We start from the raw sequence: 20941 nt of genomic DNA, 5'->3' as shown, positions 1-20941 counted from the left end.
AAAATCGGAGGAACCCGAGAAAAATCCACCCGACCACAAGGAGATACACACAAACTCGAAATATAAAGGCTTCAGGGTCGGGATCGAACCCACGGCCTCCTGTATACCAGGCGAGGGAGATAACATCTTACCACCGCGGCGCCCCGCACCCCCTACACGGTGATTCTACGAATCGTGATATATAATTATTACTTTTACGATCTCATTTGTATTGCGTATCGTGCTTTTCTGCCCCTTTAGCAGCTGTGTTCGATCAGTTAGCCTACATTTTTGTTGGCATATTATTTATATTAATTGTAAACTCGTCCGATTTTCAAGAAAGACGATTTGACGTACGCGCGTAATACAAGCGCAAGAATCACTTGTCTTAGCAACGAATCGGCACCTCGTTTTACAACGTAGGTTTTCAAGGTTGTGCTGTCGCTGTATGATTCTCTGACGTGTGTTCAGGTTGCACCACGTGGAGTGGAACATCGGACATCGTGCCAAACAAAGACAAAGATCCCCCATATAGCCTTAACACACTGCTGGGGCAAGTGCTGTTAGCGAGCACCTACGGAGGCCGACACAGTACGGGAGGGGTTAGGTGGCCAGCATCACGCCCGACAACCTTTGTCTCCCGAGTGGCGATGTTTTTACACATCAAACAAGGCATTAATTTGAGGCTGAGTCGACCTAGGGGAGGCCCAGGATCGCCACCGGTGTCGGCCGCGAGCGGGAATCGCCCTCGGGTTTGTAGCGCGATGCGCTGACCGCTGCACAAGCCCGCGAGCACGGGGCGAGTGCTGTCAGCGACAACGACCGGCGCTCCGACACAATGTCCGTCCACAGCTTCGCTCACCGTATCCCGTCGTGGACAGCCCGAGGTGCTTCATGCGGTTCTTCACGAGCTCCGACAGCTCCTGCCGCTCCGTGCGCTGGTAGAGCGTGCGCCGCTGCCGCCCGATGTTCTCCGCCGCCGCCTTGCGCCCGCTGCCGCCCCTGCCCGCGCGGCCTCCCCCCTTGCGGCTGAAGCGACGGGCCCAGTGCATGGTCTTGTGCCGCAGCAGCAGGTGCTCGGAGGGGTCCGGGGCGGAGCCCTGCACGGAGCCCGCGCGGCTCACGTAGTCGTGGCTCTCGCGCGCCACCTCGTCCGCCTCCGGGATGCCGATGGAGACCTGGGACTTGGCGGCGGCGGCGAGGGAACGCGCGGAGGGGCGGGTTGGGCCAGGGTCAGCGCGTCGGCTTTACGGGGGCCGCAGCCCCGGGGCGGGGTGCGGCCCGCCACAAATGTGCACACGTGGCCACGGCCGGCCCAAGGGTCTCCCATAGCAAGGAGGAGCTTGCCTCGAGGGTGACCGAGCTCGAATATAAGACGGTCAAAGATTGAGCTTAAAGGGGGTGTGGCAGAGGTCGCAAACGGGTTTTGATTCCTTACCCGTACCCTACCCGAAATGAGTGACAAACGGTTACTCACCAGTGACTCACGGCCTACCCGTACCCGGCCGCACCAGGGTCGCAAACGGCTACCCGTACCCGGCCGGGTACGGGTAGCCGGGTATCGGGTAGGGTACGGGTATCGGGTACCCTGTTGCGACCTCTGGGCTGTGGTGGAGGGATATGCCTGCGCTCTTTCCGTGGTGGTGGTATGAATGAGGGCAGCGCTGAGATTGCTTGTTCGCACCACTGCAGGTGGAGGGGCCTTCAATGCAGGGGGCTCTTTGAGAGCCTCTTTGGAGGGTATTTGGCCTACTCTTTCAGGCTGGCCAGGTGTCTTGGAAGAGGTCAGAGTACCAACAATTTACTGCACCACACACGATCCGCCCGACTGAATGTGTTGTCGCGATTAATTCTGCCGGGTGGACAGAGGCAGTGGGGGGACTTTAAGAAACTTGTTTCAACTGCCACTCCACCAGATCTAATTGAACCGGCGACCTCTGGATTACAAGACCAGTGAGCTAACCATCACACCATGGCAGCTTCACGTATGAAATGTATTGCTTAAACATCCATTGCATATAGGTTAACTATCCATTTGCTATTGATCCAACTGCTGGCCACTCTTTAGCTAAAGAGTTTAGGAGCTCCCAATCGAGTCTGCTGTCAATGCTCCAAATTAAAATCATGCATAACCACACTAGACAATCGGATCGTGTGGATTTAATTACACTCATTGGACTCAAACGGAGAATGTTTCCACAGCATAATACTAAACTTGCAGAGGCCCTCCCACCATTATATAATTCTAGTAGTTTGCAAGCAATTTGCATAATGCCCATGATTAACTTTTCATAAATAGTCAAATGCATTGTTTACTTTCCGTTAGAGGCCGACCGAAATTCGGTTTCGGTGCCGAAAGTTGGAAAATGGCCTCTTTCGGCATTACTTTCGGTTTCGGACAAAAGTCAACTTTTAACTTTTGGCATACTTTCGGTTTCGGCCGAAAGTAAATGTTTTTCTTTCGGTCTAGTTTCGTTTTTGGCCGACACTGATATTGACTTTCGGTCGTCATTCGTAAACCGAAGATCTATTTTTCGAATATAACACTAGTGCTACGTCTATCACTCTGCATATCGGCCGGTCAGTCGGCGGTAGGCAATCCTATGCGATCGACTGCAAACACACAGACACGTCAGCAGCAGCAGCTTGGGAGCGAGGTTACAGCCGCAACCATGGTTTGCTAATGTTTATACGACCGGTCAACAGACGGCAGCCTGTCTGGCTGAAAGCGGAAAAACTGTTGTTTCTTAACTACATCATTCGTTTGTTGGATATAATCACTAAGTAACACCTAAAGATTTTATATTTAGCGACTCTTACTGCAGGCTCTGAATGATTAGTTCTAGATGTCTTTTTAATTAAAGTAGCATTGCATCATGGCATATTTCATAAATCTTGTGTTCGGTAACTTCGGTTATATACCTTTCTGTTTCGGTCTCGGTCGAAAGTGTAGTTCAATTTTCGGTTTCGGCTTCGGTTTCGGCTGAAACCAGAAATTCAGTTTTGGTCGGCCTTCTACTTTCCATACGGGCATTTAAAAATTGAATGAGCTATCGCTTTAAAGCTTACGAAAGCCTTAGACAATACCCCAACAAAGTGGGCAGTTTTAATCCTCATGCACTCCCGTGGTTCTGCAAAATTTGCACAAAGTATTAACTTTACATATTATACCAATTATACCAACCTCGCGCCTCCCTCCCCCGAGTCAACACCAACGTGGGCGCACAGCGAAGGGGCTTTGACTAACTGAGCAGCAGGAATGGGGGATTGGAACAACTGTTTCACCTGCAAGCCCGGCAGCGGTTTGCAGGTGAGGATTTGAGTGGGGGATTACGCGAGCGGAGTTGGGTTTGCCTGTGCGGTGAGTGCCGGCGGTGGATTTGAGTGGGGGATTACGCGAGCGGAGTTGGGTTTGCCTGTGCGGTGAGTGCCGGCGGTGGATTTGAGTGGGGGATTACGGGAGCGGAGTTGGGTTTGCCTGTGCGGTGAGTGCCGGCGGTGGATTTCGCAGGGTCGGGTTCGTTTAAAACGAGAGCATTGCTGGTCCACGTGGAGAGCTCAAGTGGCAGCCTCTGCCTAAAAAAACTCCCACAGCCAACAAGATCAACGGCCGGTCGACTTGTCAGCTGCCAAGACCAATACACATTCTGGTACAATTGGTGATTATATTTCAAATGGAATGCTTTTTTCCAGGAATTGTTTTGGCACCCAGTCACATCCCTCTTTGCATTATTTTGTCTTCGTGATACCGCGGTGGTGTTTGCGGTGATGCTGGAAATATGTGCACAAACAGCGCTCAGGGTCGCCAGATAACATTCAGGACAGCATAGTACAACAATGTAGGATTATTGTCGATAGGCGTACCTTGTAATCTAGTGGTCGTGCCTTATGGCGATAATGCCTAAAAGCATTCCAGAAACTACCGAGTGAGAAATTAAGCTCTGGGCACAAAAGGAAGATCCAACTTTCGCGAGGATTTTTTTCAGACAGGGACCCGGCATCTTCATAGCCCAGCTGATGCCATGTGAGCAGGGAAAATATACATTACAAGACCATATAGGGCAGAAAGGGCAGCTGAACCCCACACTCTAAACTAAAACTAAACTAGTTGTATTTTACCAGGGAAGGCCCACTGAGCTATATAGCTCTCTTTCAGAAGCGATCTGGCCACAATATATCGCTGAATTATTTTGACATGTGGAAATTTATAGTAGCCAAATGCTCTCAATTCTTGTTTCAAAACGTGGAGGAAAAAACCGGAGGACCCAGAGAAAAATCCACGCGACCACGGGGAGAACATGCAAACTCCAATCATACAGGTGTCAGGGTCGGGATCGAACCCACGACCTCCTGTATACCAGGCGAGGGAGATAACATCTCACTCCGTTTACCCAGAAAAACCCTCACTCAGTCTCGAGACTTTAATCGAGAGGGTTCCGCTAAATTCTCGCAGTAAGGAGGTGACGATTGCTGTGTACGTTCCAATTGGGACGTGAAGCAGGAGTGGTGGCAGTGTGGAGGGGGGGGGGGGAATCGGCTGACCTCGGAGGGGTTGAAAGCATGGGCCTCTGTGCGGTAAATTCCGATCGGGATTTCGCCCGTGGATGAGCAGAGCTTCTGATAGAGTCGTCCATACGTACGGATCCACAGGTCCTCTTCATTCACCTTCATCTGCGTCATCGTCACCACCAGGTAACATCATCATCATTGTCATCATCGTTAAATATTACGTATCAAAATCAATGTTATTCTGGTCTGTGTATTCTCTTCTATTTGGGCGATCGCTGTCAAATGCGTACGCCGTGGGTGTAATGGCGAGCACACTGGATTTCTCGGCGCTCACAAATGTAGGCTGAAGTGTATTTTTTTCTGCGGGGTATATTTGTTGAAATTTTATAAATGTGTGTTGTCGTATTCAGATGCAGACAAGCGGGATACGTGGGTGATTGCATCTGGTTCTGATGCGGTGCCTCTGTGGTCATTATAGCAGGCGACGCAAATGCTCCCTGACGGAGCACTGTCGGCACAAAGTGCCATCGCCACATGACCTCCCACGTATGTTCCGGCCTCGTGAAGTTGTTTCAGCCATCTCGCCCGATAATCGCGTGAAATGGAAGGAGACGAGAACACAACGTCAACTTAATGTCACTGTCCCTCGAAAGCCCTTTTTTGGTTGTATGTTTTGTTTAGCCGGCCTGTCCTCTCGTTACGATCGCAGAAGGACAGAGAGACGGCACGGGTCAGCTACAACCTGCATAGCAGCCCCCCGCTCCCCGCATATTTACCAAAAAACTACCGCCGGGACTGTGACGCATTGCGTCCAACAACTGCGGTCAATCCACTGCTGGAACTAAATCCTCAAGCTGCCGCCGTCCCTCGTGATCCTTGGATGGATCAATCCATCCAGCAACTGCAGCTGATTTCATCGCTTCACCCTCCCGATGGATGCGTGCCATTCCTCGGCTGCACACTCCATTTTCATTATTCTTGACCATCGTCACTTTTGGTCATTGACGTGTCCAACCCAAGCCCACTCACGCCGAAGGGTGTCTCCGTGTCTGTGACTCTGTCCCTCTGTCTATGTGTGTCTCAGTGTCTGTGTGTGTCTCCTTGTCTGTGCCTCTGTCTCTGTTGTCTTCGCAACTCTGTTTCTTTGTATCGCTCGGAGAGACACAAGGAGGGACAAAGACCCCCCCCCCCGCCGCTGTCTTTGAACATTTCGATTAACCACAATTCTTTTACAGGTAAGTGGAGTCGTGTGGCAAATTCATTCTAATACCCACGAGTTTTTTGTGGTTATTGGACGACTTTAAGCTTATGTCATTACTCCCATTGTCCACAAAATGTTTTCGTGGATAAGTGAAGTCACGCAGCAAATTTTCAGATAACAACACGGATAACAGGGCACACGATACGGGTCTCCGATATCAAAACTGATGAGACGAGTTCTGTAAATGTACTGTAAAAATGTATATTTCTACCTTCTGTCCGTGCTTTAAAAGCGGTTCTTCCTTTGATATGTCCTCTACAATAAAACCTCTGTTGACATGCTAATTAAGCGCCGCATGGCACAATTCTGTGTTGTACAATATTCGTGCCGAAGGAATCAAGAGCATATTTTATGTTTTATTTGATTACCAATACGCAGCCTGCAAGAAGCTCATATGACCGATAGATGGACAGTGACACACAAACAGTGGCGGCTCCTGCAAAATCTCTCAGGGGGGGCAAATGTCTGGATGATTGATAAGGATAAGGTCCACCCATGCAATGGATAAATTAACAGCTTAAGCATGTAAAGGCAACTTCACTTCTTTAATATTAATGAAAAATAAAGTGACTCTTACAAGACATCTTGTTTGTTTCTATACTCACTATTAAAACAAACCACTCAAGTTTATTTTATTAAAGATTCCACTAGGTGGCGATAAATTATATTGTTGGATGAAACGTGCTTACGTATGATGACGCAAGCACGTATGATGACGTAAGCACGTTAGGGCGAGCCCTCCCGGAAGCCATAGAGAATGCATTGCAGCGCCCCGTTCGAAAAAAAAACATCTTTGAATGTAAGTCTTTGGGGCCACTCGGGGCGATTCTCAGCTGGAGGGAAATCGCCTAAAAAGAGGCGGTACTCCACAGAACGTGACATGACGCTGATTGGACTATATCCAGAGGCACAGTGACGGCTAGCGTGACTCTGTGGTTGAATGACATTGGTGGTGCGTCGCCCAATCGCCCTAATGAAGAAACCGCCCCTGCACACAAAGCTGCGATATTTAAACAATCACTGTAAGCGCGAGGCAATGCTATCCTGTATTGAAGTCAACAAAAAACTGCCACAGTGATTTCTACACAAATTAAATTTGAAAGAGTGAAGATTAAAAAAATCGCAATTTTACAGGAAGAATTTAGCGGCCCCCTGCTCTTAGTAGTTGGGATGGGAGTGCTACTCAGAATCAGAATATTTATTTACACAGGATGGAATCCGATGAACTGTATAGTTCTTTTTCACAGCTGTCCATTAGTTTCACACGTGTCCAGTCGCATAGATCCCGCACTTGCGATTAGCACGGTCGGCTACGTGCGGTGAAAGAGAAGTTCAACATGCACACATTCTGGCATGATGCTGGATGTAATTACCAGCGAAACGTCGAACTCAAATTGTAAATGTTGTGGATTTACTCTCCAACACACCGGTCGGCTGAAGTCGTAACTAATTGGTGCACTCGTTTACGTGACAAACCTTACTGGCTGTGTCGGGCGGTGGAGGTTTAAGACACCCAAAAAAAAGCTTTGTTGTAAATTACGCGCACATAATTCAACGTGCGAGAATGGTCACTCACTGCGCACAGGTAGCCGGACCCTGGCGTAGTGTCCAGACCCAGAAGAAGCCTTGTGATGGGGATCATGTAGTCCTTGACAAACGACTGCAAGGGGAGAGAGCACAGGGAAACGAGGGCGGGTGCGCCAGTCTCCCACGCGCCGTTACTGGACCCGCAAGGCAGGGTATGCTCACGAGAGGTTAATTGTGTAGCTGGTAACAAAGATGTTTGTTTTGAACAAACACGGCCTAAGTCTATAAGATGTATATATTTTAGCTTGGTCCTTATTTGTCAAATTACGTTTCGCGATCGGGAATGTTGATAGTTGGCGAATTATGCACGACCCTGACATTTGTATTAATTACGCATTTCCGTGAAATTATGCTTGAAAGTGAATAAAAAACACGGACGGAAATGCCTTGGTTTAAAATCCTCCTCTTCATGGGGCTGAGGTGGCCAAAAGATGTCAGTGTGTACTGTCACCCCCTGTGTTGGGTTTCTCCGGTAACATTTAATACTTCTTGCATACGCCTGATGATGTTGGTTGTAATCACCGAAACGGCATACTCAGTTGTAAATGTTGTGGGTTTGCTCTCTTACACAATGGTGTGCTGAAGTAGCAACACATTGGCATGTTCCGTTCACGCAACAAACCTTACTAATTAGCTGTCGGGTGAAGGTGGGTTTACGACACGATCAAAACCCAAATAACTTTTTCATGAATTTTTCCAGCTGCTTCAGTTACTCCCACGTGAAGCCAAAAGCTCATCAATAAAATTGGGCAAATATCCTGATGCAGCACAACCCTCTTAAAAAAGTATTTAAACCCTGTGAGGCATTATTTATTTTATGATTACGCTCTTGGCATTTAAAAAAAAAAATCAATAGAGTCCTGCCAGGTTCTCGCAGTAGGGGGTCGATTCATGCTTTGTGTAAATCCCAACTGAGTAATTTGCAGGCAAGTCTTCACATTTAGATTTAAAGCTTTCGTGAATGCAGGGATTCATCTTCTTGGTTATTTCGGTAAAGTCACGTAGAAGCGAAATAATAAAATAATAAAAATAAAACATAATAAAATACAATTCTCACGACGTTTCGGCCACAACGCAAGCAGGAAGGCGGCTTGCGTTGTGACCGAAACGTCGTGAGAATTGTATTTTATTATGTTTTATTTTCATTATTTTATTATTTCCCTTCTACGTGACTTTACCGAAAGAACAAAGAAGGAGTCTTCACATGCGTGCAAATTCGAAGACATAATGGAAGCACGCGGTGGGCTACTCTTGACGTACGATGTCACGTGGTTTTTAACGTCCACTGTGCAAGCAGACGGCCGCGTATTTTACGGCCCATACAGCGGCAGTATTAACCAGGGCGGCCACTGGATTCGGATCCGTGAACCTCTGCAACAAGCAGCGAACGTGTTACCGCTAGGCAAGGGATCGGCAACCAAATAACAAGAAGATACACATTTTTTTTTCGAATTCGGTACAATAAAGATAAATCGTCGATATTTCAAGAGCCACAATGCCACGCGGTGAATACGAGACGCTGTTCCTTTCATAAATAACGTCAATGAAGTCGTCGTTAAGGAGCCTGCCGCATGTGGCTCTGGAGCCGCGGGGGTTTGCCGACCCCTGCGCGAGGCTACACCGCCGTCCTAGACGCTCGTCAGCCGGTGCATGCCCCCTCTGCGGTCTACAACGAGGCTAGATGCGGGGGGATCTTTTTGTGAATGCGTGGAGGCGTACCTGGTAGAGCAGCGTGTCGAGCATGCTGACGCTGAACACTCGCCCGGCGGCAAAGGGCAGTCGGAACATGAAGGCCAAGTTGGAGCCTTTCTCCCGCTCCTCCTGAGCAGCGGAACGCACGGGGCACATTTCAGTTACAAAAACTTCAACAGATGCGAACCATTGCCGGCGTTCACGAGGGCACCTCGCGCAAACTCAACGCGGGTCACCCCCCCTCACCACCTCAAAGAAGCGGGTCACAAAAAACGTTGCGTAGCCGACGTGTTGTAAGCGCGTCTGTTAAATGTACGCGATGTGAAAAAACAAAGACGTGAAATCAAAAGCGCTCCAAAGAGACGGTCGCGCGCTGAGATCAAGCGACGCATCTTTGATCGCGCGCTCTCAAGATGCCCCCAACAGCTCTGCGCACCCCGAGATGCTCGGCGTTCATCTCAAATCGCTGCGTGGTCTGTTTCGCGCAACGTGGAAAATACGCAACACACGTCCAGAGGCAAATTTTCAAAAGGCTTTGTGCTACTCACTGCACTTGTGCTGGCATCGCATTTAGACTTTCAGTTATTGAGATGAGGCGTCAACAAGTCACAACTCTGACTGGGAGCAATCCATATTCTAGCTCCCATTTCAAACAGATCAGAGATGTATTACGTTTTTACACAAAGAGAGAGGAGAGAGAAGGATGATTCTGCTGTAGACAACGCTAGCCGAGGTCTTTTTCAATGATTCAATAATGTCAACGTTGGCCGAGAATTGGGCACGTCTGGAATCAATGCTGCACCCCCCCCCGACCCCGATCGTGGAGGACAAAGCCAACAATCTGTTTAATCCGTTACAATGAACGGCTTTAGCAATGACCAAGTGATCCCATTATCCACTTAACAGATCACATCTCTTCCCCAATCTCTGCTCAAGCCACCCCCCCGCCCCCACCTCAGATCATAGCTCTCGTCTCGATTCAATGTGCCGACGTTAACATCACGCGTTCAGTCATGGCAGCCCCTGAAGCTATGCTCGACGCTGCTAAGCGCGCTATCGCACGATCACCTGGTAGGACAACGGTGGCTAGGAGATGTTAACTACCTCGCCTGGTATGCAGGAGGTCGTGGGCTCAATCCCGTCTATAACGTGGATTTTTCTACCGGGTCCTCCCGTTTTTACCTCCACGTTTAGAAACACGCGTTCAGAGTATTTGGCTGCTGTAAATTTCCACGTGATAAGCCACTTCGTTGAGCTGCCATTTGTGGCCAGGTCGCTTCTGAAAAAGAGCTACATAGCTCAGTGGGCCTTATGATGGCAATAGTTTAAAAAAAATGTTTAAAAACTATTGCCATCATTGAATTGTACTTATTGCTTTGAGTCAAGGAAATAGCGCTATTGTCAGGCATTGATTGGAACTGTCTCCACATTTATGTGTGCATTGGTTTGCTGCCAGTGGCGGCTCCTGCAAAATCTCTCAGGGGGGGCAAATGTCTGGATGATTGATAAGGATAAGGTCCACCCATGCAATGGATAAATTAACAGCTTAAGCATGTAAAGGCAACTTCACTTCTTTAATATTAATGAAAAATAAAGTGACTCTTACAATACATCTTGTTTGTTTCTATACTCACTATTAAAACAAACCACTCAAGTTTATTTTATTAAAGATTCCACTCGGTGGCCACAAATTATATTGTTGGATGAAACGTGCTTACGTATGATGACGTAAGCACGTATGATGACGCAAGCACGTATGATGACGTAAGCACGTTAGGGCGAGCCCTCCCGGAAGCCATAGAGAATGCATTGGAGCGCCCCCCGGTCGAAAAAAAACATCTTTCAATGTAATACTATGGGGCCACTCGGGGCGATTCTCAGCCGGAGTGAAATCGCCCAAAAAGAGGCGGTACTCCACAGAACGTGACATGACGCCGATTGGACTATATCCAGAGGCTGCAGTGACGGCTAGCGTGACTCTGTGGTTCAATGACATTGGTGGTGCGTCGCCCAATCGCCCTAATGAAGAAACCGCCCCTGTTTGCTGCTGATTTGAAGTGTAGCGCTGAGTCAGTGGTAGAAATGTCACACTCATATGGTGGGGACCGGTACATCTCCATAAAGGCAAAGTAGTGAATATGTGTGTCTGTTCAAAATGTTTAGCGTACTTCCCGACATGCAACAAACTTTAAATTTGCCATGTGGGTACTTTCCAGACTGTACACCATGCAACAATTATAAAAATACACTTTTTTTTGGGGGGGGGGGGGGGGGGGGGCTCAATAGTGCGTTGATTTTTTGCACGGCAAGTGAGCTGTGACGTCAAATCTGTCACGTGACCCGCGCATGTGGAAGCGAGTTCGATTCCCGCTCACGGCCACCACCGGTGACGATTCTTTTAACTGGTCCTGGGCCTCCCCTAGGTCGACTCAGCCTCAAACGAGTAACTAGTGTGGTGTGTGAGCATCGCCACTGGGGAGACAAAGGTGGCCGGGCGTGGTGAATCCAAGTCCCGGGCGAAGCCGGGTAGGAAAGCTAGTCTAAAAGAAAGCCACTGCTAATTTTTTTGCATTGGTCATTCTTCCGTAGTAGTAGTAGTTTGCGTGTGGTGGCGCACACTGCCGCCTTTTCCAAGACAACCGGCCAGAGCGGAAGAGTAGGCCAAAATAGCCTCTAGAGCCACCTCTAAGCAGGAGGCCCTTCCACCAGAAGTGCCTTGAGCAGGTAATTCAAGTTCAAGTTCATGTATTAGGTATAGCCCTGTGAGACATTCGGCTCTTGAATCGGGTGCAACCGCAACAAACAAAAAACAAAAACATGAACAAAAAACATCTTAAAGTGAATATGTGACTAAGTGCAAACAGAAAATCCAAGAAAAGACAGCAAAATAATGCAGAAAAAAATGCGGGGGAGCTACAACATTTAACCCTTCCGGGAGGGATCGAAGCGGAGTGTCCCTGCAAAATGAACTTGGCGGCGAGCTTGCCAATCAAAGGGCCACCCAGGCACCTCCTCCCTGTGTTCTCTCCTTGTTCTGGCCACACAAACCCAGCGATGATTGACGATCACTTCAGGAGTGCCGCCGAGCGTAATTTCACACCATTCATTGGGAATAATCTGGATAACGTATTGCCCCTTTCGCTAAATACTCTTCTAAATGCAAATTGCCATTGGTAACAATCGGGAATGTTTCATATGTTCACTGGGGCACGATTGCACGTGATAAAAAACACACACATACAAAGGACGCGCTCTGGACTGGGCGAGAGCGCTATTCGGCAAAAGTTGCGCTTCGCTTTTGAGGTGATGAATTTTATAGCGCGTTGGTGCCTTTCACTGCAAAGGATCATGGTTGGATTGGATGTTTGAATACAAGCAGCACACAGATGCTGTTTCTTCTCAGTGTGCCTCATTATTTAAGTAGGGTCGGTGAAGACGAACAGGGCGTTCTGGACGGACACTCCACGTTCATCACAGATATTCTCAATCGTCAGCCTCTCGTTGCCCCCTTTAAGTTCCCAAATATTCAAGTGTACAATTTGACATCTGCGCGCAATTAATCTATCATCATTGGAACATGCGTCTGAGTTTAAACAAAAAAATGTAACCCCTGACCGTTGGGAGACATATGACTAATTTTCGAAAGCTTCTACTCCCAATAACGATGGAGGTGTGGATGCTGACACACAAAACTGGACGCTTATATGAGTAAAAATTCAGCTCAGAGGTCTAAGTATTACATCATCATTTCGGGGAACATGAAATAAATACTAGTTTGTGGGTTGTCAACAGTGGGTGTCATTCTTGATTTGAAGCTTTCGTGACTGCAGGAATCCATACTCTTTGGTTCTTTCGAAAAAAAGTCACGTAGGTAGAAATAAAATAAAATCAATCACGACGTTTCGATCGCAACACAAGCAGTTGTCCTGCTGTATCGGTTCCGCCTGATGACGGTCGCTTGTGTTGCGATCAAAACGTCGTGATTTATTTGATTTTATTTCTACCTACGTGACTTTACCGAAAGAACCAAAGAGTATAGTGGGTGTCATGTCTGTAGACTGGCCCTGAACGAGTGAAGGATGGGAATTTGTTTACCTTTCTTGCACTTTGCACGCCTATCGTGTTTTGTATTGTTTGTTGTTGTAACGTTCTGACCCACCCCTACCTGAAATCCGTCAAAAATGGCTTATTAAATCATAGGATTCATCCAGTATAAACACATTCCTGCGGAGGGAGCTGGTAGGAACGTTGGTTGCTCGGTCAATGGCCAGGGTCAACGGCAGCGTGGTGTATTCCGTAAATATGGGCGACTGTGAGGGCGGGCACAAGCCGGCGTGAGTAGGTTAAACGTTAAGTTTTATAAAGGCACCACGGGGTGACCAGCCCCTCCCCACTCTCCCCACCCTCCCCTCCCCACCCCAGCCCCTCCCCACCCTCCCCTCCCCACCCAGCTCCTCCCTCCCCACCCAGCCCCTCCCTGCACGACGGACACAATAATCCCCTGTGGGCTGGTGTAACCAGGAGGTTCCTACCAGTAATACATATTCTGATTCTATATATTTAAAGGGTTCTTTGGTCATTAAGTATTATAATACAAGTAAATATTATTATACAAAAGTGCTCCTTTTAACAATAGTTGTCCTATGCAATGTAGGGGTCTCCCACCTTCGGAATGTGGAATTACCACCATTGGCTCAGGGCTGCTGATAGAGATGACCATCATCTCGAAGCTTGTTTGAGCAGGCATACACTTTGCATGTTTGATTGGAGTTAATCGATGTGTATTTATCTCGGTGTTCACTGTGTAAATTAAACTAATGCTGCAATCACATGAGTGTTTGTCATGCTGTACCAATGTAAGTGTTTTCATAGCTGTACATGTGGCCGGTTTCTTCGCTGACTGTCAAAGGTGCTTCAAAATAAACCAACGCGATGATTGACTGAATGCGCGATACGCAGATACTGTAAAATCCACGTCGCACATTCCTTGCCGCAGAAAGGGGCGACTTCAAATGCCAGACACAGTTAAACTATAAGCTAACTAAAAACACTATCAACTAAACTATTAAAACTAAACTTTTTAAAACTATTTTAATTTTACCAGGTAAGGCCCACTGAGCTATATTGCTCGTTTTCAGAAGCTATATGGCCACAACTGATAGCTTAACGAAGTGGCTTATCAAGTAGAGCTTGATAACATTCAAACACTATCAACGTTTGTTTTTAAATGTGGAGGGAAAACCCGGAGGACCCAGAGAAAAACCCATACGGCCACGGGGAGAACATGCAAACTCCAAATATACGGGCGTCAGGGTCGGGATCGAACCCACGACCTCCTGCCTACCAGGTGAGGTAGTTAACATCTCGGCACTGCAGTGCCCTATGGGGGGAGAAGTGGGGGGTGGAGGGGAGAGATGGGGTGGGCGTAGTACCATCTGTATAAAAGTGAACAGCATTCATTACCTTCTCTAGTTTGGAGAGAGCGAGTGAGTAGCAGTCCTTGGCTCGAAACTGCATGAAGCGCATGTTGGCCGGGTGCGTGAGTTCTGTGATGATGCTGAGACTGGAGAACAGCCTGCAGACAATGAATCATATCGCGAGTACGTTTAATAGCGCAGTGCTATCACGAAGGAGCTACGTTTCACAGGCGAGTATAGTTCACATTTGTTCCACATTGGGGAGGGATGTTTTCTTTTTTGCACAATTAGTTGGTGATGCTGCATCGGCGGTGTTGCACAAGCAAAATTTACAAAAAACTCTACACATTCGTCAATAACACTGCGTGACCATAATATGGCCCTTCTTTATAGCACTTGAATTATCCAATTGGGTAGTTTGCATGTAATTTGGTTTTAAATCTGTCAAAATTTGGAACATGACACTAGCAGCACATATGTAAACTAAGAAAACAAAAGTGCTTAATCTTCATATTTTTTTAGTAAAACACTAGTATTGCATACGGTATTCCCTCGTCATCCTCGAGGGATACGTTCTGGAGATGCTCATGAATAACAAATTTTGCGGATAATGATATTGACCTATGAAAATCTATTCGTTTAATGAATTGCCTTAAATAAATACATAAATAAGCTGTTAAATAAGTGAAAACTAACACTTTTCACATCACGTTCTCTCTCATCACTTTATCTCATCACTTTCTTTCTCTCTCTCTCTCGAGATGCAGTCGTGTAGAGTTTCAGATGCGATTCGCGGACAGCCAAAATCGTAGACAGCGAGTTAATAAATAAATAACCACCTTGGCATAGACGCAAATATTTTTCCCTGTCGAATAAGCAGCCTCACTATCCCATCTATTGCACCCTTACCCCCCACATGTAGGTGAATCATGGTGTAGCAGCCCCGTATCCCCCGTCCAGCTCTTCGCTCGGTGAGGAGAAGGCATCAGACAACGCAAGAGCTCCACTTACGCCGAATGCCAAGTAGGAAAATTGCCCGATTCCCAATCAACCACTTTGTCAAAATGTGGTCGCACTCTGCTGCCCCCGAGAAATAGGGCCGCACATTGCTCAAAGACTCAAATTGAATGCTTTTCCCTATCCGCCACGTTGATTATCTGTTTAATGTTTAATGAGTGTTTATCGAAGCAATAATTGCAGCGTTTGTCGTACAACATAATGCTTCCTCGCGACGTCTCGATCGACGAGTAGGATTGACATTACCGTCTGGGTCATTTGCCGAACCCTGGTGACTCAGTGACAGAGTTCGCGGCTTGCAAGCCAAAGGAATAGATTCGAATCCAGTTGGGGGGGGGGGGGTTGACTCAGCCCATCATCTCTCTGCAGTTGATAAAATGAGTACCACCTTGTGGGAATGTCAACAGCAGTTGTCCTATGGATAGACTGGCCACTGCTATAGGAATGTGCAATTCCCACCAGTGGATCAGAGGGCTGTAAACGAGAGATGTTCTTTCGAGCAGGAAAGCTTTTTTATTATTTTTTATGTTTTACTATGTGTAGAAGTGTCGTGTCGTCTTCCTGGCAGTGCCAAACATGAATAAATCAAGTTGCAGTTGTGTCTAAACCTGACGCACACTGCGCCGGACAAAGTAACAATTCAATTTGGATAAAGGACAGCTGCCAAAACAAGTGAGAGAAACACATTCGGGATTCGATTGAAAGAGCAGGGGGGGGGAAGAACGCGCAAACTTCAAGTACACATCGGCATCGTCAGGGTCGCGATCGAACCCGTGACCTCCTGCGAGGGAGCCAGGGTACTCGCCAGCGCGTCGGCGCCCCACCTGAACATTGTCTGCACGTTGACGATGGTCTTGGCGTCTGCCATGTAGTCCTCCTCGGCGCTCATGGTGCTCTCCTTGTCCACCACCACCACGTTGTCCGCGTAGATGATGCCGCACTGCAGCAGGTTGTCCAGGCTGATGGCGAGAGCAGCGGAAGAGGACGGCGGAGAGTGCAATCGGCAACGCGAATTGCCCGGTGATGATGGATGCAATTACCAGCGAAACGTCGTACTCAAATTGTAAATGTTGTGGTTTCACTCTTCAACACACCGGTGGGCTAAAGCAGTGAACTATTTGTCTTTTGTCAACGTGACACTTTTTTTACTGATTGGCCGTGTCGGGTGGTGGAGGGTTACGACACATTTATAAATAACGCGATCTAAACCCAAAAACGTTGATTATGAGCGACGCGTTGTGCAAAGCAAATGGATCATCGTCGTCGTCGAAGTCAGAGGCATCGTTAAATTGTCATCGACGACGTCATCGCTGTCGGCACTGTCGGTGTCATCATCAGCACCGTCATTATTCTCGTCGTCATCAGCATTGTTACAATTTTTATCGGCATAATTGTCGTTTTCGCCGTCATTGTCACTCGGTATCTTCGGTGTAATTAGCATCAGCATCGTCATCAGTCGTATCATCATCATTCTCCATCTTCTTCCTGACCATTGAGCAAGTAACGTGCAGCATGGCTGTATGTTTAGATGCAATCTTAAAACAGTGTCATTGCAATGCACAGGGGGTTCAATTACCCCTGCAAATCATCACATAATCAACCGGTGCACATGCAGTTGCATAGGTAATGAAAACAGCGATGAGTCTACAGTACGGTGTTTGAGATTTAAAGGGCTGAGATTCCTTGGCAAGTCGATTTCTCGGCTGCCCATGTTTCATGTTATTAATTTCCGCGAAGCAGCGCACCAACGCATGCGACTGTCTGCAGGTTAACAGCTCACAAAGGAGATAATATGCACCGAGAAGTGGCGACTTGGGAGTGGAGGTTTACAAGCAATGCATCGTGCCAATTTTTTTTTATTACGGAAAACTAAAAATATTTATATCATCACGATTGCTGATCAAAGGCCCGAAGATCGAAAACACCAAGACGCCAGTTACAGACAGCACTATTGTAGGTGTATTAGATCAAGCATTATATTGGTAGGAACCTCCTGCTTACACCAGCCCACAGGGGATTATTGTGTCCGTACGTCCGTCGTGAAGGGAGGGGCTGGGTGGAGAGGGTGGGGAGGGGCTGGGTGGGGAGGGTGGGGCTGGGTGGGGGGTGGGAGGGGTGGGGCTGGGTGGGGAGGGGCTGGTCACCCCATGGTGCCCTTATAAAACTCAACGTTTAACCTACTCACGGCCGGCTTGTGCCCGTCCTCACAGTCGGGCATATTTGCGGAATACACCACGCCGCCGTTGACCCTGGCCATTGACCGAGCAACCCAACGTTCCTACCAGCTCCCTCCGCAGGAATGTGTTACGGTTCTTGAATTGAGTACAATGAACTCATCGCAATGAACTCACTGCGCTCTTATATTAACGTAGATAGGAACCTATCTATGTGACTTTACCGAAAGACCCACGAATATGAATTCCTGCAGTCACGAAAGCTTTAAGTCAACATTTTACTGCACTCTGACTGATGAGGGCACAGAGGGCATTCATTGGGGGGTTACAGATTAAATGTGCCTTACAATTGTAAATTATTATTGCCACGCGCGCCTAGAGAGCTTTGAATTGTAAATGCAATAAAATGCCAAGTCTCCTGTGCATGAGATAACGACCTTGATTCTGCACTTCTGTAAACAGAGCCTGATGATTGAGTGTTGAAGTGCACGTCCCTGACACCAAGCTGAAGTTTCACGTGGTTGGCGGTAAGGTAATCCAAGGATTTAAGAGAACAGCATCTTCAGATGCGGAGCTTCTGTAAAATTATATTATGGGATTATGTTTGGCAGTATATAACTGCTCGACTAGAGCTATGAATGCTTTGACATTCGCTTTGTCTTCGTGCTGTTGGCCCATTGGCAATCTGCCATCTCCCGTTGTTGGTGTTAGGCCAATACATTTAAAGGACAATGCATGATGATGATTGCTTGTGTTGCAGTCGAAACGTTGTGAGAATTTTATTGTTTAATTTTTTTTCTTATTTTATTGTTTCCCTTCTACGTGACTTTACCGAAAGAACCAAAATATGAATCACTGCAGTCACGAAAGCTTTAAATCGAAAAATGCATACATTATTATCAAAGCATTTTCATTTGCACGTTTTACCACAAGTATGTGTGGCTAATGCAGACTTTATGTCACGATGATAAGTGTCACTTTGGTGTTTGAAAATCTTAGCACCTCCCCAAATTCTTGACGGGAAGGGTAAAGCCTACTGCTGTAACATATTACATTTGCAACCTGTGCAGCTGAAGAACAATGCATTTGAACAACTAGTGCTGTGCACCACCAGGTTGCTTGTGAGCTCGACTCCGCTGTGATTTTCACGAGTGTCGCCTGGACCATCCCGTTCCTCTTCTTGACACCGCGCAAATGTATTTGACACCGGATAAGCATGCACTCTATTTGTTGGAGATTTCAAACATGTTTGTATACGTGTCATGTATTTGTTTTTCTTTTACCAGGTAAGGCCCACTGAGCTATATACAATTGCCCCTTTTCAGAAGTGATCTGGCCACAAATGATAGCTCAACAAAAGTGGCTTATCATGTGGAAATGTATTGGAGCCAAATACTCTAAATACATGTTTCTAAATGTGGAGGGACAAAACCAGAGGACTCGGAAAAAAAACAATCCATACGACCATGGGGAGAACATGAAAACTCCAAATATACAGGTGTCAGGGTTGGAATCAAACCCAAGACCTCCTGTATGCCAGGGAAAGTGGTGTGCTTGCTATGTACATATTACTTGACACTGGATATCCTTGAAAATTAAATGTTCCATCCCAACAGATTATGCAGGTAAATTATTTGAATAATTTTTTTCGATCCACATTTTATTCCTCACAAAAGCTCTTGGCCTCACAATTCCATTCCATCCGAGTCATAAGGTCCGTGTTTTGCAGAACCCCAAGTCACTCCGGCAAGTTACGTGCACATTAAGGCAAATTTGATTAAGATTCTGCCATATAATGCAATCAACAATGCACAGACGAATATTTCTGGAGATTTGAAGCTTGCGCTGGCTAACTTGCATGCCTAAACTGTGTAACAAATCCTGCCAGAGGGTGGCATGATTACACAAAGGCCCTTTTGAGTTGCAAACGTCAGCTGCCTGCTGGCATCATAAAAGGCGCATCACCTGGTGCTGTTGTGAGAGAAGTTCAATGTATTGGCAGTTGTATCGATAGTGCTTTCTCGGTCTCGTTAATCAGCGGTGCCGTGAAAAAAAAAACGTTTCCCACGTGAAATTAATGAAGGGGCAGCGCTCGCAATTATCTCCGTCGGTGGCTACGAGCCACTAACAGTGGGACAAATTCCACGTTCCAAAGTTGGGGGCCAGTCCATTCGTAAGGCGATCGACAAAATGGTTTCTGACTAATCACAAAGTGTTACTCATTTTGACTGACCTGGAGGGATGCTCGGCTGATATATATGCACACAATATTGATTGTGATTTCATCATTGTAATCGGATTACTAATAATAGTGATTGGAATTTAAAGCCATTTTAAATCCACTGCTGGTTGAAGGCGTGGAGGACCATAGCTTTGAATGCTGGCTTATGTGAGTTGATCAGGGCCAATGATGGCAGCCAGGGTTGGGATTCGAACCCAGGTCATCGGGTTCATAGATAGTGTGTACATCACTCCACACAGCAGTGTGCATAAACATACAAAACAAAGATCCTCTGCAAGCCTTTCACAGACTCTTGAGGTAAGTGCTGTTAGTGAGAACCTAATTAAGGCCAGCATGGTACACGAGGGGGGTGGGTGGGTAGCACTACGCCCAGCCGCCTTTGTCTCCCTCGTGGCGATGTTTACACATCGCACCAGGTACCATTTGAGGCCGAGTCGACCTGGTTCCAGTAATCGTCACTGGTGTTGGCCGCGAGCAGGAATTAAAACCCGGGTCGCCGGGTTTGTAGCGCAGCGCACTAATCACTGTGCCCCCACTTGTACATACTTATACCCGTAAAAAAATACACATGCGTTTTGCTGCCCAGATTAATGAGCATTAAACTTACTTAAACTACGTTAATCTCCAAGTAGGTGCCTGCACGCATATGCATTTCGATTTAAAGCTTTCGTGACTGCAGGGATTCATCTTCTTGGTTGCTTGCATTGTAGCCGAAACGTCGTGAGATTTATTTTATATTGTTTTATTTTTATTATTTTATTATTTCCCTTCTACGTGACTTTACCGAAAGAACCAAGAAGAGGCATATGCATTTGTTAACAGCTACCGACGAAGCCAAACGTGGTTAATCTAAATTCCGACCGCCTCCGACAAGACTCGATCCCGCCGTGAATACAAATGTCGAGTGGTCAATGAGGCATGTGCTTCGTGTGTCCACACAGGTCCAGTCTGATTCACCTGAGCACACCACGGAGGTGTGAATAACGCGGGGCAAAGTGTCACGCAGGCGCTGTGGAATATTAAGCCTGCGAGGCTGCAGGTACCAATTCCCCGCCTTCCCTCG

General features: G+C 47.2%; 1 protein-coding gene across 4 annotated transcripts in view; it reads right to left on the bottom strand.

Annotated features, from left to right (window-relative positions):
• Nucleotides 1-20941, bottom strand: part of KCNT1 (potassium sodium-activated channel subfamily T member 1) — a 255503-nt gene that overhangs the window by 19909 nt on the left and 214653 nt on the right. For all 4 annotated transcript variants that reach the window (XM_061571563.1, XM_061571564.1, XM_061571566.1 and 1 more), the window contains 6 exons: nucleotides 16287-16421; nucleotides 14492-14603; nucleotides 9056-9157; nucleotides 7326-7409; nucleotides 4522-4650; nucleotides 842-1163 (listed from right to left, as the gene is read on the bottom strand). In XM_061571563.1, the coding sequence (XP_061427547.1) occupies nucleotides 842-1163; nucleotides 4522-4650; nucleotides 7326-7409; nucleotides 9056-9157; nucleotides 14492-14603; nucleotides 16287-16421 (884 nt within the window). The remainder of the gene's footprint in view (nucleotides 1-841; nucleotides 1164-4521; nucleotides 4651-7325; nucleotides 7410-9055; nucleotides 9158-14491; nucleotides 14604-16286; nucleotides 16422-20941) is intronic.

This window comes from Lethenteron reissneri, chromosome 48, assembly GCF_015708825.2.
Source record: "Lethenteron reissneri isolate LAM-NWPU_2019-01 chromosome 48, ASM1570882v1, whole genome shotgun sequence".
Lineage (NCBI taxonomy): Eukaryota > Metazoa > Chordata > Hyperoartia > Petromyzontiformes > Petromyzontidae > Lethenteron > Lethenteron reissneri.
Note: the sequence above shows the minus strand (reverse complement) of the source record. Positions and strands in the feature narration are given on the sequence as shown.